This window comes from Nematostella vectensis, chromosome 1 (genome assembly GCF_932526225.1).
Source record: "Nematostella vectensis chromosome 1, jaNemVect1.1, whole genome shotgun sequence".
Classification (NCBI taxonomy): domain Eukaryota; kingdom Metazoa; phylum Cnidaria; class Anthozoa; order Actiniaria; family Edwardsiidae; genus Nematostella; species Nematostella vectensis.
Genome location: NC_064034.1, coordinates 17,134,090 through 17,149,312, shown reverse-complemented (window position 1 = coordinate 17,149,312; position 15,223 = coordinate 17,134,090). Strand labels below are relative to the sequence as shown.

At 42.9% G+C, this 15,223-nt stretch overlaps 2 protein-coding genes and 1 long non-coding RNA gene across 3 annotated transcripts; 2 read left to right on the top strand and 1 right to left on the bottom strand.

The window, feature by feature from the left end:
* The first annotated feature begins 75 nt into the window (after positions 1-75).
* LOC5507581 lies at positions 76-4,723 on the top strand. The gene is made up of 5 exons (XM_032376292.2): positions 76-421; positions 603-697; positions 1,632-2,205; positions 2,783-2,833; positions 3,394-4,723. The coding sequence occupies exons 1-5, from the start codon at positions 347-349 to the stop codon at positions 4,642-4,644; spliced, it is 2,046 nt and encodes a 681-aa protein (XP_032232183.2). The 5' UTR covers positions 76-346; the 3' UTR covers positions 4,645-4,723.
* Positions 4,724-6,142: 1,419 nt separating this feature from the next.
* Positions 6,143-9,508, bottom strand: LOC116614826. The gene is made up of 3 exons (XM_048731906.1): positions 9,292-9,508; positions 8,464-8,701; positions 6,143-8,364 (listed from the first exon to the last, which is right to left on the bottom strand). The coding sequence occupies exons 2-3, from the start codon at positions 8,687-8,689 to the stop codon at positions 6,398-6,400; spliced, it is 2,193 nt and encodes a 730-aa protein (XP_048587863.1). The 5' UTR covers positions 8,690-8,701; positions 9,292-9,508; the 3' UTR covers positions 6,143-6,397.
* A 1,618-nt stretch (positions 9,509-11,126) lies between these two features.
* Positions 11,127-11,843, top strand: LOC116614832. Its single transcript, XR_004294748.2, has 2 exons — positions 11,127-11,224; positions 11,455-11,843. It is a non-coding gene; the product is annotated as an uncharacterized LOC116614832 (long non-coding RNA).
* Positions 11,844-15,223: the final 3,380 nt, after the last annotated feature.

The window sequence follows — 15,223 nt, the reverse complement described above, 5'->3', positions numbered from 1 at the left end:
TATGGTATTTATTGACAGGAAAGCCAATCAAATGTGCGGGTACGACATGTCGCTATGGAATTCGAGGTAAACAGTCGAAGCTGTCTGCGGTTGGGATTTCGCCGCGAAAATTCACGACCTTTCGTAACTTTTATCTGTGTTTTCCTTCCGTCATTAATCTGTTACGTAAAACCATAATGACTTCTGCGAGGACAGCTGCGTCGTACTCTTCCCAAAAGAATTGTTTCATTGCAGAATTACCGGATATTTCCCAAATATAAAGTTACTTGTGGAATTCAATTTAGGACGCCCTGTGGGCTTCGATATTCAAAGTGACCTCTACATGCTCTAGGAATCGCATAAGAACATGGCATCTAGGTGTATCGAAGCTCTGAATGAGCTGGATCAAATATCTGACAAAATATTCTACAAATACTCTAAGGTAAACCCGACAATAGCAAATTTTAGCAGATACTATAGAAGCGATTAGCTTTGTTGCCCTATTTGTCGCTCTTTCTCTTTCTTTGGCGTCTTTTGTATCATTGTTCTTGTTCTTTGTCGATCCTTTGTTGTGCAGAACAGCTGTGAACCGGATTCATACATGTCTTATATGTTTTTATCAGAGCAAAATGAAGGCTGAGATAGAGGCCAAGTTACGGGCGTCTAGATGCAGGACAGGTCGGCTTAGTGCACAAAGTGACGATGCTACTTCGTCGAGGTAAATATAAACAAACTCATTAATTTCTCATATGTCTATCGCTAATGTATTCGTTATCGCAATGGATACGATTTTTGCTTTTTATATACTCTTCACCAACTATATATACCTTTGCTAAAAATATCAAATCACCCAAATATCTGCCCAAATAAGTTAGGTGTAGATATTCTGTGTGTAATAAAGGTGACCATTATTATAATTCGTCGAGCTCTGAGAGTGGCGGGGGGTGCGTGGGTTGGTGACGCACTCTACTTAGCTGGTTACAGAAGAACTATCACTCACTTCGCTCACTCACTTAACAAATTTGAATAAGATGCCTAGAATTTTTTTAAGGTAGCTAAAAGGGTTGAGGGGAGTGATGTTGAATGTTACAGATTAAAGAGTATATATTTGTACCTTTGTATATACGTCTAGAGGGCGATATTTCGCGACACTTTATTTTCGCGTTTCGCTATTTTCATAAAAAAAAAACAGGTCACTTTATTTTCGGGATTTTGCAACTTGGGGCAATAAAAATCGAGCAAAACAAGTGAAATTAAAATGTGCTTTAGTTACAAAACTGTTGCAAAAACATGCGTTGCCTAATTTTAGTTTCACAAAAATCTATAAATACAGTTCAGAGTTGTCCATCTCAAACACATACTGTACTATATGTACATGAGAGGACTAAATAGACAAGGTTTTTCTATAAAGCTTATTACATGGTTAATATTTCACCAAAAGCTTTTTGTGTACTCACTTAATTTTTGTGCATCCCAATTTTCGTGATACTTTATTTTCATGTCACTTTATTTTCCCAAATTTCTCAAAATCCTGAAATTTGCCAAATTAAAGTGATGCGAAAATAAAGTGTAATAAGGTACTCCCTGTTATTGGGGGGAGGGGGACAGGAATAAAGCTCACATGGACTAAATTATCTGTTTTGATTTTTCAGTATTGGCTCAAGAAACAGCTATTACTGTACAAGACACTCACCAGCATCCACATCTACAAAAAGAAATACAAAGTCTGCTTCTGTAGATACAACAAAGCCCCAAAAGCAGGATAGAGCTAGAACTACTCAATCTTGCCCAGAGAAATTGAATTCTAAGAAAAAGTCCCCTAGAAGGATTGAGACAAGTGCAGAGAAAAGTTCAGAGGATGGTTCAAGTTGTAGAACTAAATCACCTTCGGTTTATGGGAAATATGTACCAGGACGAGAACAGCATGAGCCTAAGCCATGGTTCAACTTAAAAGAAGGCCTTGGTAAGGGTGTGATCGACTCTTTTGCTTGTGATGCTCAAAAAGAAAGAGCATTGTGCTATACTATTGATCAAAAGGAAGCCAAGCCTGTCCCTAAACTACTGAGACACAGACTTGAAGTTAGAATTGGCTTGAATGGTAATGTCAAAGAAGATGAAAGTAACAGGAACTCTGATGTTAGTAGTGCAAATGAGAATGGATCTGATAATAAACAGAAGTCACGTCCCGCCCCATTATCTTGGGAAGAGCAGTTAAACTGGCAGAATGTAAGTTTTTTGCCCAGTGGGGGGAGGGGGGACTTTGCGAAAAAACAGACGGGGGAGCTCGACAGCAAAATCAATTTTCACCTTTAGGAATAGCACTAAGGGCGTGGTCAACAACAGTTCTTACCCCTAAGAGATGGCACCTTGGGTGTGGTCGAAGGAATTTTTAACCCTGAAAGATAGCATTAAAAAACAATGCTCGTTTTAATTGGCTGATGGATCCTGTATTGTTATGTTACCAACAAAAAAGTCGAAAGTATTAACCAGTCAGTTGACTTGTGGTATATTGTAAAATACGTTTTGAGCGATTGGGCCACCATTTAGCGTGAGACACCCTAAGAGATAGCAGAATCAGAAAAATTCCCCTCCGGCGTGAAAACCCCTAAAAGAAAGCAGAATCGGAAAATCCTAAAACACACCCTAAGAGATAGCAGTTGGTAAGGATTGTATACCCTAAAAGATAGGTCAAGCACCCCCATCTACTTTTCTGGAGAGTCCCCCCCCATGATTTTTTTGTATTTGTAAGCTTGTGATTATGTTCTTAACTAACTTTTAACCTTTTTTAATATATTTTATACAGGCAATTATTGTCTCTCCAAGGCGCCCCCCTGAAAAGAAAACTGAAGATAAGGTACCATAAAAACTTTGTGTTTCCTTCTTTTTATCCCTATATTCCTCTGAATCTAACTGCAATATGTATTTATGTTGTTCATGCTTGTCAAGAAATCAAGAGGCATTAGATAGTCTTTATCGGAGCTAAACCAGGCCTGTGATGGGTGTGTTTTTTTCTCCCCATTAAACACCAAATATATATATAAACTCTAGGTAAAATAAGCTGCATTTCCACTAAGGAGGGAGAGGGTTATTCTCAAGGTTGCACTTTCCTTGGCTTGATTCCTCAGTACATTTTTATTATGTTCCTCTAAAAAGGGGGAGAAATAGGTGGTGTGGGGGTGTATCTGTTGGGATGTGTCACCCCGTACCATTCCCCATTTGTATCAGTTATCATGTGTTACACAGTAAGGCTAAGTTGAAACGTCTTATTATCCATGAGCCATATGCAAATGCATGCAAATTAATCATGCATGTATATTTGCATCGAATACGACTCATGGATAAAGTTACTTTTGAACTTAGCCTAAGCGTATGACATTCTTTTGCTAAATCTAAAATCTGTTTTAATTGTTTCAGGTTCAATGTGAGACGATTCCCGTAGTGTTCAATCCACCTCCAAGTAAACCAATCATGAGCCGACAAAGTGGATTGAATCCATCTACCTCGTATCGCATGAGCCTGGAGACGAAGCGGTTAGTCTCAGACCGAGGCAATCTGACGTGCACCGAGAAATGCATAACAACAGTCGAACTTGAGGATGTACGGGAATTAGCAGCAACGAAACACAGAAAAGAGAAGCGCGCATCTGAGCTCACCGATGTCGATAAAATGGACATGTCTACAACAATTTATAACATGGACAGGCTTTACTCGAGTGAGTCGGCCCGCTCTGATTGTGAGAAAGGGGTAGATAGGAGTGGAAGCGCATTGAGTAAAGTTGTGGAGGAGTCTCCAAGAACAGGGGAGGGTCTTCGTGAAAAAGAAGACTTGCCAAAATATGTCTTAGGTCCAGATATGGCTGAAAGGGTCAATAAAAGAGTAAGCTTTGAAGATCAACAAAAACATAAAGCACATGCTAGGAAAGGCTCGCTTCCTTCAAAGAACGATCTCCAAAAAAGCATCACCGACCAATCGGACTTTACTAAATTAACCAACCCAGTCGAGAAAAGAGCTAATACTGCGGTTGAGAATACGGCGGATAGCCGCTGTACGCTGACAAGGCAGCGCCCGAAGTCTTCTCTTGATCGAATGCAGATAGAAAGGAAATCTGAACTGGTAGAATTTATGAATCAACGCACTAAACGGCAATCGCGGCCGTCCACAGCACCACCTTGCAGCCCACGAACCTCAATACCACGATCCTCAATACCACGATCTCCAATTCACGTCCCCACTTCTGAAAGAGAATTGACAAGTGCGTGCGAATCAGACATCGCCCTTACGGGCGAATCAGCATCAAAGACATCTTTTGCCTTGGAGCCAAAACAGATAGAAGATGAAAACGATTGTGCGGAAACAAAAACCGCGTCTTTTCCTAACCCTCCCCCACCGCGCGTGGCAGTCTCGTGTAAGTCCGCAACCGTCGCGCGAGTAACACCGCGGGCTAAAGAACTCGTGACTCGGTCCAAGTCTTCGTCGTCCATGTCTACAGGGGGGCCGATAGTGATGTGCGCAGAGCCAATAGAACTGCCGAAGAACATGGCACCCGCTCAAGCTTTGTTAGAGCTGCGGAAAAAGATTAGGGACGATCTTGCACAGGAAACGGCCGATCTACAGCTGGACATTCAGCAACTTTACCTGAAACACCATAACTACGACAGCAAGTGAATCACAACACACATGAGGCTGACTTGCAAGTCATTAAACTGCATGAAATTATAGTTTTATTAAATCTATAACAAAGTGATATTTTGTTCTTGTTTTTATAGTTATTTGCGTACCCTTCATCCTCGCGCGCACGGCTTCACCTGTCTCACACCTCGACGGATAAGTAGAACTGAAGAAGATCGGGTGGGTTACCTTTATTTAAGGGAGCGAGGAGCAAAAGGGCTAGTAAGACTGAGACACAGGTACCGCGGAGGGGGAGGGGCTGGGGGGAACGCGGCCCCCCACTTTTTGCGTTAAATAATAATTAAAAAGAGAAAGACTTCAAACAATTTTTCTGTATTTTTGTAAGCCCTCTCCCTCTACACACACATTTCAACATACTCCGCAGTTCCTGAGACAAGCCGCGGACACTCATAACGGCTCATAAAAAAGGTTACTGTATTTCATGTTTCATTGCTAAATAAAAGCAATTACGAAACCATGTTTTTTTAGAAAAGACTCAAGCAGTCATTTGAACAGCACCCTCGCGAGTTTCGGCGCCAAAAAGCGGGCTTCTTTGACCTTGATGAAGGGTCGGCTTTAAAAGAAACAACAACAACAGCAGAATAAAATAAATTAAATCTATTGTGTCAATCTGAAATGTCAGAGTCATTCCATAGTCAGGATGTGAATATGGTCAAATGTGAGTGTAGGAACACCAACATCCTATAAGCTACAGGGGTTATGAGGTTATTCTGAGATTTGCACCACTATCAATATGGCCCGCCTGGCCTTGAAGCATAACTAAGACCCTGTCCCCACGTATGCGTTTTCGTTTGAAAACGCAACCTTTTTGTTCCGTTTTGAAAAAGGTCCGCGTCCACACAAAGCGTTTTCATTTTGATACGATCCGTCTCCACGAAAAAGCAAAAACAATACGAAAACGATAACAAGTTCTACAGCGCATGCGTACTCGCGCGCCACCTGGACTGGACCTGAGTTATCACGTCATCGTTTTTTGAAAGGTTCCGTTTTCATCCGTCCCCACGGCACCGAAGGGGTATCGTTTTCAAATTGTTCCACTCTGGAGATCGTTTTCAAATTGTTCCGTTTTCGATCATCGTTTTCGCGTTTCCGTTAGGACGATACCCGTATCCGTAACAAAAAGGTTGCGTTTTCAAACGAAAACGGATACGTCGGGACGGGGTCTAAGACCATGTCCCCACGTATCCGTTTTCGTTTTGAAACGCAACCTTTTTGTTACGTTTTCAAAAAGATCCACGTCCACACGAAACGTTTTCATTTTGATACGACCCGTCCCCACGAAAACGCAGAAACGATACGAAAACGATAACAAGTTCTACAGCCGTACTCGCGCGCCAAGTGGACTGGACCTGAGTTACACGTCATCGTTTTCAAAAGGTTCCGTTTCTGTCCGTCCCCACCGCACCGAAGGGGTATCGTTTTCAAATTGTTCCACTCTGGAGATCGTTTTCAAATCGTTCCGTTTTCGATTATCGTTTCCGTGTGGACGATACCCGTATCTGTAACAAAAAGATTGTGTTTTCAAACTAAAACGGATACGTTGGGACGGGGTCTAAACAGAAGCATGCTCATGATAACAGAAGCATGCTCGAAATCGGTAACCAGAGGAGTTTTTCACTTCTCAATGCCTAGGAAATGTCACCCAACCTCTATTGAAGTTTATTAGTTAAAGCTGTGTGTCTAGTACCAATGGTGAGGCAACAGGGGAACTGTATGCGTCTATTTCTCCCTATTCTGTATTAGGCGTGTTACAAGGAAGTGAGACAAAAGCGTCGTCATCTGCACTTCCAATAAAGTTCTCCATATGATCATCGCATCCAGTTATGTGATCCAGAGGAGGTCTTACGCCACGCTGGTATCCAGTCGCTTGATCGAGGGGAGGTATTACTTCAATTCCGCACCCATTTTGTACATCACTATGACATCCGCGACGTACTGCATTTTGTCCACCACCATGGCTATGGCTAGCGCAATTTGTATTTTGTCCCTCGCTCAAACTCGTGTGATTTAATTCATTTTGTACATCGCTGTGTTTTGCGTGATGTAATGCAGTTTGTACCTCGTTGTTCTTGCGATGTAATGCATCTTGGTCCTTGCTATAACACGTTCGATGTCTTGCATTTTGTACCTCGCTATGACTTGTGCGATGTAATGCAGTTTGGCCCTCTCTATGACTCTTGTCGTGTAATGCAGTCTTTACCTGCTCGTTATGACTAGTCCGTTGTAATGCAGTTTGGCCCTCGCTATGACTTTTCCGTTGTAATATATTTTGGCCCTCGCCTTGACAATTTCTTGTGTGATGCACTGCAGTTTGTCTCTCGCTGTGTCTCGTATGATGTAATGCATTTTGGCCCTCGCCTTGACTATTTCTTGTGTGATGCAATGCAGTTTGTCTCTCGCTGTGTCTCGTATGATGTAATGCATTTTGTGCCTCGTTATGACTGCTCCGTTGTAATTCATTTTGGCCCTCGCTTTGAATTGTGTGACGTAATGCAGCTTGTCCGTTGCTATGGCTACGATGTGCTATACGGGCCGTATGCTGATCATTCGCTCCATCTGTAGAGAATTTCAATGTCAGCTCAATTGAGTGACAGTTCTGATACATATTATCGTTCTCATCTCCCACCATGCTATCAGGCGCCACACCCAGAGAATGGGGATTAGTTCCGTATCCAGATCCTGGAAACACCTTCGCACCAATATTCATCACAAAATCAAAGTCGCCGCGAAAATCAGAATTACATTTCTCATCACCAGCACCTACTTCTAACTGAAATCCGAGATTCGTCGCAGATAGAGGAGCTTCCCAAATTGGCGGTGCTGCGTAATCCTGCTCTAATTTACAGGAATCTTCCCAGATTTGCAATTCTGTCCCAGTTCTTTCTTTCCTGGAAACATATCCGCTTGAAATCGTTCCCAATACAAACGCCTTATTATGCTGCGCTATAGGACGGGCCACTAACTTCCGATTGCAGTAGAGGAGACCCAAAAGGGTTTTTCGATACTTTCCGTTACTTGCACAATGAACGAAAGGATTCACGCATGCGCTAAAAAGACAAAGAAGTATAGTCACGTGATGCGTCAAACTGTCAAATTCCGTGACGTCGAATTTTGCAAGTATAAAGAAAATCTGGTTTGGTAGCCAGCAGACAGACAGTACAGCGGCCGAGGTGATGCTCATGCGCAGTAGCTGCTTGGCTGCAAGAGACCGTCTTCCTTGCATCAATACGTTGTGCTTTGACCGCCGTATGAGTAAACCGAGGTGACCGGCGGTGAGCCAAGAAACTGTCGCAGGAATAATAAATGTCACAACGCTCAAAAAAATGGCATACACCTTGGCAGCAGTCTTGTACTTTGTAAGCTTCACCCATTCACAGGTTGCCTTGACATCCGACACTAAATCCAGCTCCTGATCAAAAACAGCTCTCAAATTTAGCACTCCACAAATACACCATATCAAAATTAGATAGAAAGCTGCCCTCCTGCGTGTGTACACTGACCGGTGTGCCAGCGGGCGCGCCATTGCATACCATCGTTCCACTGCGAGGCACGTGATGGTTGCTATAGATACCTTGCCACAAGTAAAGATGACGTAATGTGAGCTGATGACGCGACAGACTAATTCCCCCGACAGTCCTGTTGCTATGGGGATTACCTCTTCTGCTATAAAACCGGGAGTAATTGCAACTGATGTACCTGAAACAAGGAAACATAATAAAATATAATAACGTGATGTGCTGTTATAATAATAGTGACGATGGTGGTGGTTGTGGTGATCGTTTTCTACTCACTCACCTGTCAATAAATCAGCAATTGCGAGATTTATCAACAGCATATTGTAGACAGGCCCACCACCATACAGAAGCCTCGACCTTGCAATTGCCATGACGACCAATATGTTGCTTAGCAATACCATCGCAGTTAGAAAACAAAAGGTTGCAGCCATAAGTCCATTTTGGGTCTGTCCAGATGCATTGCCATCGCTATCCATAGTAGACGTCAGATTTGCTTTGTCGTCCATTGAACTTGGTGCCTACGGATTGAATTTTTCGGATTTTTAAAATATTTTATCTTAAGATAATAATTTGGTGATTTATTTTTCCTTTGACATTTTCGAAAAGAACGAGAAGAATTACTTTGCTCATGACAGATGTGTATGCTCAACATATATAGAAGTTCACACGGGGGGGGGGGGGGCGGTCGGATTGAAACATAATAGGGGACTGTGTGATAGGGTTTCGACACAGCCTAAATCTCACCCCCCCCCCCCCCCCCCCAAAAAAAAAAAAAAAAAAAAAAAAAAAACAGTGATAACAATTTACATACCCTAAAATGCGGGTGCCTCTAAATGCTAAGTGGTAATTGAATGACCTGACTTTTAAATGATTTGGAGAAGGGGGAGGAAGTTTGTGATTTACGATTGCATGATAACCTTAAGAAAATAAACGATGCTGTTTTACAATTGGATTAATGTTGGACATTTATTTGCGCCCTTCTATGCCCCCTCTGTAGTGAAAAATAGTGAGTTTGGGCAAGTGAATTGATAGTTGATTTTGGGTGCCAAAGGATCGACAGTTTCTGGTTGCATAAAATCCATGAAAGTTCTTTTGAGTCTATACTCACCGCGTGGTATAAACTGGCTATTGTCTCTTTCCTCACTCATAATACCTTTAGGTAACCGTAAACTAAACGAAGAAACCCCAAGGCCGTCTTCAATAGCGCTTCGCTTCTACAATCGTTGTTGAATCATCACATATGAGCAACCAAATCCTATGCTAATAAGCTACGTAAGATTGCACGCTGGTATGCGACGATACAAAAATATTTTAATGCGAGTATCTTGATCTTGAAGCAAAATGGTAAATACAAAAAAAAAAACAATACAATGGTAGTCGACTATGCCATTCGAACAGTAGTCGATAATTGAATAAATTTTGTTGTTGTTCGAGCGGTAACAGTTATATTTAGTTATGTACAATTAGTGAACAGTGTACAATAGGCTTACTAAATATTACACCCCGCCGTAAAAAGCTCACCACGTTGGCAAATTTTCCCCAGATGATCGGTCCAAAAAGTATTTTTAAATGTCTATTTTAGTTCGGGAAAACATGCCAAATCTACCATAAACGTCCCTTGGGGATACTGCAATGGCATAAAAAATCCCTTTTTGTTCTTTCGGGGTTGGTCAGATTTTTATCAGAAAACTCACCAAAGTTTCAGGGAAGACGGGGGAGAACAAAAAGGACTCTATTAGTTTTGATTGGTTTGTCCAGATTTTCTTGGTAAGGCCCTGGTCAAACGAGGACAGAAGTTGCCCTCAACATTAGGGAAAAATGTTTCCTAGATGTTTCCGAGGGTGGCCTAGTCTGCTTATGCCTAGTGCACACTAACAACATAACGACATGGGCGCGCGCACTTTGTTTAGCCCGACATAACGACATGGACCAAGAGAGCATAAGAAAAGAGAGGGACACTTTGGTATTACCCGCGCGCCATGTCGATTCCGAATACGGCTATTTTTAGTAACCCTCACCCTACCCCCGCGCTTTGGCATTGACATCTTGTTGTTTGCCGCTAAAAAAAACTATTTGCACAAATACCATCGAAAATGTCATTCTAGCATCAAGGATACGGGCAGTTGCAGTTTATTAAGGGGATGTAGTACTTCGAGGATTGCAAGATTTCCAAAACGAGTTTGCAAAACAACAACACGCAACCCGCGGTGGAGTAGGACAAAATAAAAAGAGCAAATCCTCACGCGCAGTGGTGGGGTGGTGGTTACTAAAAATAGCCGGATTCGGAAATGACATGGCGCGCGGGTAATACCAAAGTGTCCCTCCCTTCTCTTATGCTCTCTTGCATGAACATAATGACATAAAAGAAAAAACATGTTTTTGAAACGGGTACACGAGTAACCGATACTTATTACAAACAGTTTTTCACATTCCGAATTATTCAAAAGTCATAAACATAAGAAAGAGCAAAGACTTAAATGATAGATTGTGATAAAAAGTTTGAGCCAGGATACGGATAATTAAGAAAGGTCCAAAAGGTTAATTGTTGCCAAACAACCTGAGTGTCAACAAACATGTTTGTTTTTGTAAACAGGATTTGTTAGTATGTATTGTTGGAGAATAATGGACTTTTCGATCGTTGAGGGGGGGGGGGGGCGTTCGTACACCCTGCAACAAATGGGGTAAAAGCTGAAAAGGCGGTTGCTCGTTTGTGAATAATAAATTCTTAAAGACAGTGATAATGACTTGACCACTGCTCAATCTCTCTGCTTATGAGCCGATAACTTGGAAAACGAAAGGGAGCGTGCTAAAAGCGCCAACACAGACTGCGAGTGCCCAACGCCCCAAGTTTCAATCACAATATAGAGCGCGCGTGACTTTCCTGGCGCGCGCGCGTGTCACGTCATGATCAATGGTGACGTGATAGTAAGTTAGCTTGTCCAGGAACCGGCCCCTTGGCTTCTGGATCTACGATAATCTGGTTGAGGACACTACTATTGGGTAAATCAAGGAGCAGTGTGACAATTATTTTACATAAAAAGGTAACTTTTAAGTATCTACCTTATACCCTTTTGATGGATTATGTAGTCGAGAGCGAGAAACGAATATAGGCTTCAAGAAGTCGAATAAAGAATCACTCTTTATTCGTTTCATGCACCATACAAGAAAGTAACATTACATCATCACCAGTTATTATAGTCATTATCATTTCATTATTGCTATTATATACCGTTCTCTTACACCGTTTTTAATGAATATAACCTATCAATAGCTAGACAATCGCTGTATGAGGATGCTCTGGAGATCGAAGTGTCATTTAAAGATGCGCCGCCAATCCACAAGGAGGATATTCCTGAACACATCGAAAAGGCGGTCAATAGGGGACTAGCGCTAAGAGATCACGTGATTGTTTGGATGGAGGTGTTTAGCGGCAAGATAACAGCAACCAAAAGCAACTTATTCATCGCTTACAAAAAAAAGCCAGAATTTTTTCAGAAATGGTTTAGTTTCATTTATAGATGCGACTTTTCCGTCGTTCTGGCGTGACGGGGACATTAAGGCCATTAAATGTTAAACAGCGCAAAAAGGCATGAGGCAATCAAATTTGACTGGCTTTAGTTGTCAATGTGTAGATACAATGTGTAGATAGCAGATTACAATCACGAGTTTGAGTTAGTGTGTAGGCACCGTCACAAAATATGGTATGCGACTGGGGTAGGGCAATTCACTTGATACACTTAAATCAGTACTACAGGTCCGTACCCAGGGGGAGCGCAGGGGGTGCGAACGCATCCCCTCCCCCCACAACGGCCGAAAGTCCTTTTTCGGTTCTCGATAGACGTGTTATTTGTTGACAAAACTTTAAAATATAATTTAGATCACTCTGGTATGTCATCAATCCATAAGTCAGACTTTATTGTAGCCAAATCCGACAATAAACGTCCTTTGAAAAAAGCATAAGAAATCCCTTTTTGTCCCCATCCCCCCCCCCCCCCCCCCCACACACACACACACAGAAAAAATAGGTCTACTTTTCGGATTTCGCACCCCCCCCCCAAGAAAAATCCTTCGTACGGGCGTGTACTAGTACCACCGAGCGAAGCCGTCTGCCGCAAATACATAAATAAATACTATTCTATCGAATGGCAACATCAACGAGGAACTTTGCAAAGTTGAAGCAAAAAGAAACGGAGGAGAGTTTGCGGGCGAGATGCGAAGGTCATTTGACGACCAATCGTCAATAGAGAAGCTTTAAAGAGTATATCTCGCTGTAAATTTTTGGTTGAGGCTGGTAATAATAACGTTTGCATTCGGTCATATATTTCTGCTCACCTCAGCAGCAGGTACAAAATGGTTCGTCTATCAGTGCCTCCCCAAGCAACAAGGAAATCTGGTTCGTTTATCAGTGCAAGAAGGAAATCTGGTTAGTCTATTAGTGCTCCCCAGAGCAACAAGGAAATCTGGTTTGTCCATCAGTGCTCCCCCAAGCAACAAGGAAATCTGGTTCGTCTATCAGTGCTCCCCCTAGCAACAAGGAAATCTGGTTCGTCTATCAGTGCTCCCCCTAGCAACAAGGAAATCTGGTTCGTCTATTAGTGCTCCCCCTGGGCAACAAGGAAATCTGGTTCGTCTATCAGTGCTCCCCCTAGCAACAAGGAAATCTGGTTCGTCCATTAGTGCTCCCCCTAGCAACAAGGAAATCTGGTTTGTCTATTAGTGCTCCCCCTAGCAACAAGGAAATCTGGTTCGTCTATTAGTGCTCCCCCTAGCAACAAGGAAATCTGGTTCGTCTATTAGTGCTCCCCCTAGCAACAAGGAAATCTGGTTCGTCTATTAGTGCTCCCCCAAGCAACAAGGAAATCTGGTTCGTCTATTAGTGCTCCCCAAACCAACAAGGAAATCTGGTTCGTCTATCAGTGCTCCCCCAGCAACAAGGAAATCTGGTTCGTCTATCAGTGCTCCCCCAAGCAACAAGGAAATCTGGTTCGTCTATTAGTGCTCCCCAAACCAACAAGGAAATCTGGTTCGTCCATCAGTGCTCCCCCAGCAACAAGGAAATCTGGTTCGTCTATCAGTGCTCCCCCAAGCAACAAGGAAATCTGGTTTGTCCATCAGTGCTCCCCCAGCAACAAGGAAATCTGGTTTGTCTATCAGTGCTCCCCCTAGCAACAAGGAAATCAGGTTCGTCCATCAGTGCTCCCCCAAGCAACAAGGAAATCTGGTTTGTCTATTAGTGCTCCCCCTAGCAACAAGGAAATCTGGTTTGTCTATTAGTGCTCCCCCAAGCAACAAGGAAATCTGGTTCGTCTATTAGTGCTCCCCCTAGCAACAAGGAAATCTGGTTCGTCTATTAGTGCTCCCCCAGCAACAAGGAAATCTGGTTCGTTTATCAGTGCTCCCCAAGCAACAAGGAAATCTGGTTCGTCTATTAGTGCTCCCCCTAGCAACAAGGAAATCTGGTTCGTCTATTAGTGCTCCCCAAAGCAACAAGGAAATCTGGTTCGTCTATCAGTGCTCCCCCTAGCAACAAGGAAATCTGGTTCGTCTATTAGTGCTCCCCATAGCAACAAGGAAATCTGGTTCGTCTATCAGTGCTCCCCCTAGCAACAAGGAAATCTGGTTTGTCTATTAGTGCTCCCCAAAGCAACAAGGAAATCTGGTTTGTCTATCAGTGCTCCCCCAAGCAAATCTGGTTCGTCTATCAGTGCTCCCCAAGCAACAAGAAAATCTGGTTCGTTTATCAGTGCTCCCCAAGCAACAAGGAAATCTGGTCCGTTTATCAGTGCTCCCCCAAGCAACAAGGAAATCTGGTCCGTTTATCAGTGCTCCCCAAGCAACAAGGAAATCTGGTTCATTTATCAGTGCTCCCTCAGCAACAAGGACATTGGTATGACGCAAATTTTTGGGTCAAAGCCCCCCCCCCTCCCCTTGGCAAAAAGCTAGATCCTTCCCTGATAACCCTTGCTACATCCTTCTCAAATGAAAATAATTGAATGGCGGTATGCAGCAGTTCGAGGTCTGAGGGCAGTAATTCAACAATATCAACAATACGAAAGCCTGAGGGCAGAAATTCAACAATATCAACAATACGAAAGCCTTAGCAGAGTATTCGAGTATTATAAAACTAAATCAAGCACGAAATGCTCTTCGGCACCGGTTTCCCCGATAATCGTCACCGTATTATTGAAGATGAAAGGAAAACCTGGGAGCCAAGAACCTTTAGTACGCCCCCAGAGATGTGCTCCCAGAGTCAGAAAACTACGTTAATTTAGCACCCATACCTGCCAGTACTTCAGAGGATTCAAATAAGGTTAAGGTCAATCACTTCCATCTTCTTCTATTGTATTGCCCTGCTGCTGTTAATGGAGCTATCTATATACAAGGAAACTTGATTGTAAGCTCCAGGGCAATATACAACCCAAAACGACTGACCGACAAATGAAGTAACGGTCTCAAAAGAGACGTCGAGAAAAGGCAAAAAATGTAAGCTAACTTTCGTCCTCTGTCGGGTAATACGGCGCGAACAATGAAACAATTGTTTCGTTTTGAGTGGACTCCGTATCATTCGGTGGTGCGTCCCACAGCAAGACAAGTGAGGAGAACAGGCAGGCTAAAGTCACGATTGATAAGACAATCGCTAATGTGCAAGAAGTGTTGGAAGCTGATCGAGAAGCAACTCTGTGTAAGTGAAAGATCAGAGACATCCTACTGTATGTCACAGAGTGACTCAAAAGGTTGAGGGAATCAACTTTAGTATGTCAATACGCAAAGGGACTGCAAAGCAAATGACGCCCTCAAAAAGACTAGACCTATAGTGAGCAATCCTTGTCTATCCTATGCCAAGCCTGGTGCGGTGTCTTCCCGCCTCCATATCCAATTGAAATAGACGCCACCACATGCCCGTCTGGGTGTTGAGCGTTTTACGAATGCTCATGCCAGTGGTGTAGCCAGGATTTTTAACAGGAAGGGGCCCATAAGGCCCTTTTAAGGCTTGTATCATACCCCATTTACTGTATTTTTGGCAGCTAGATGGGGGGAGG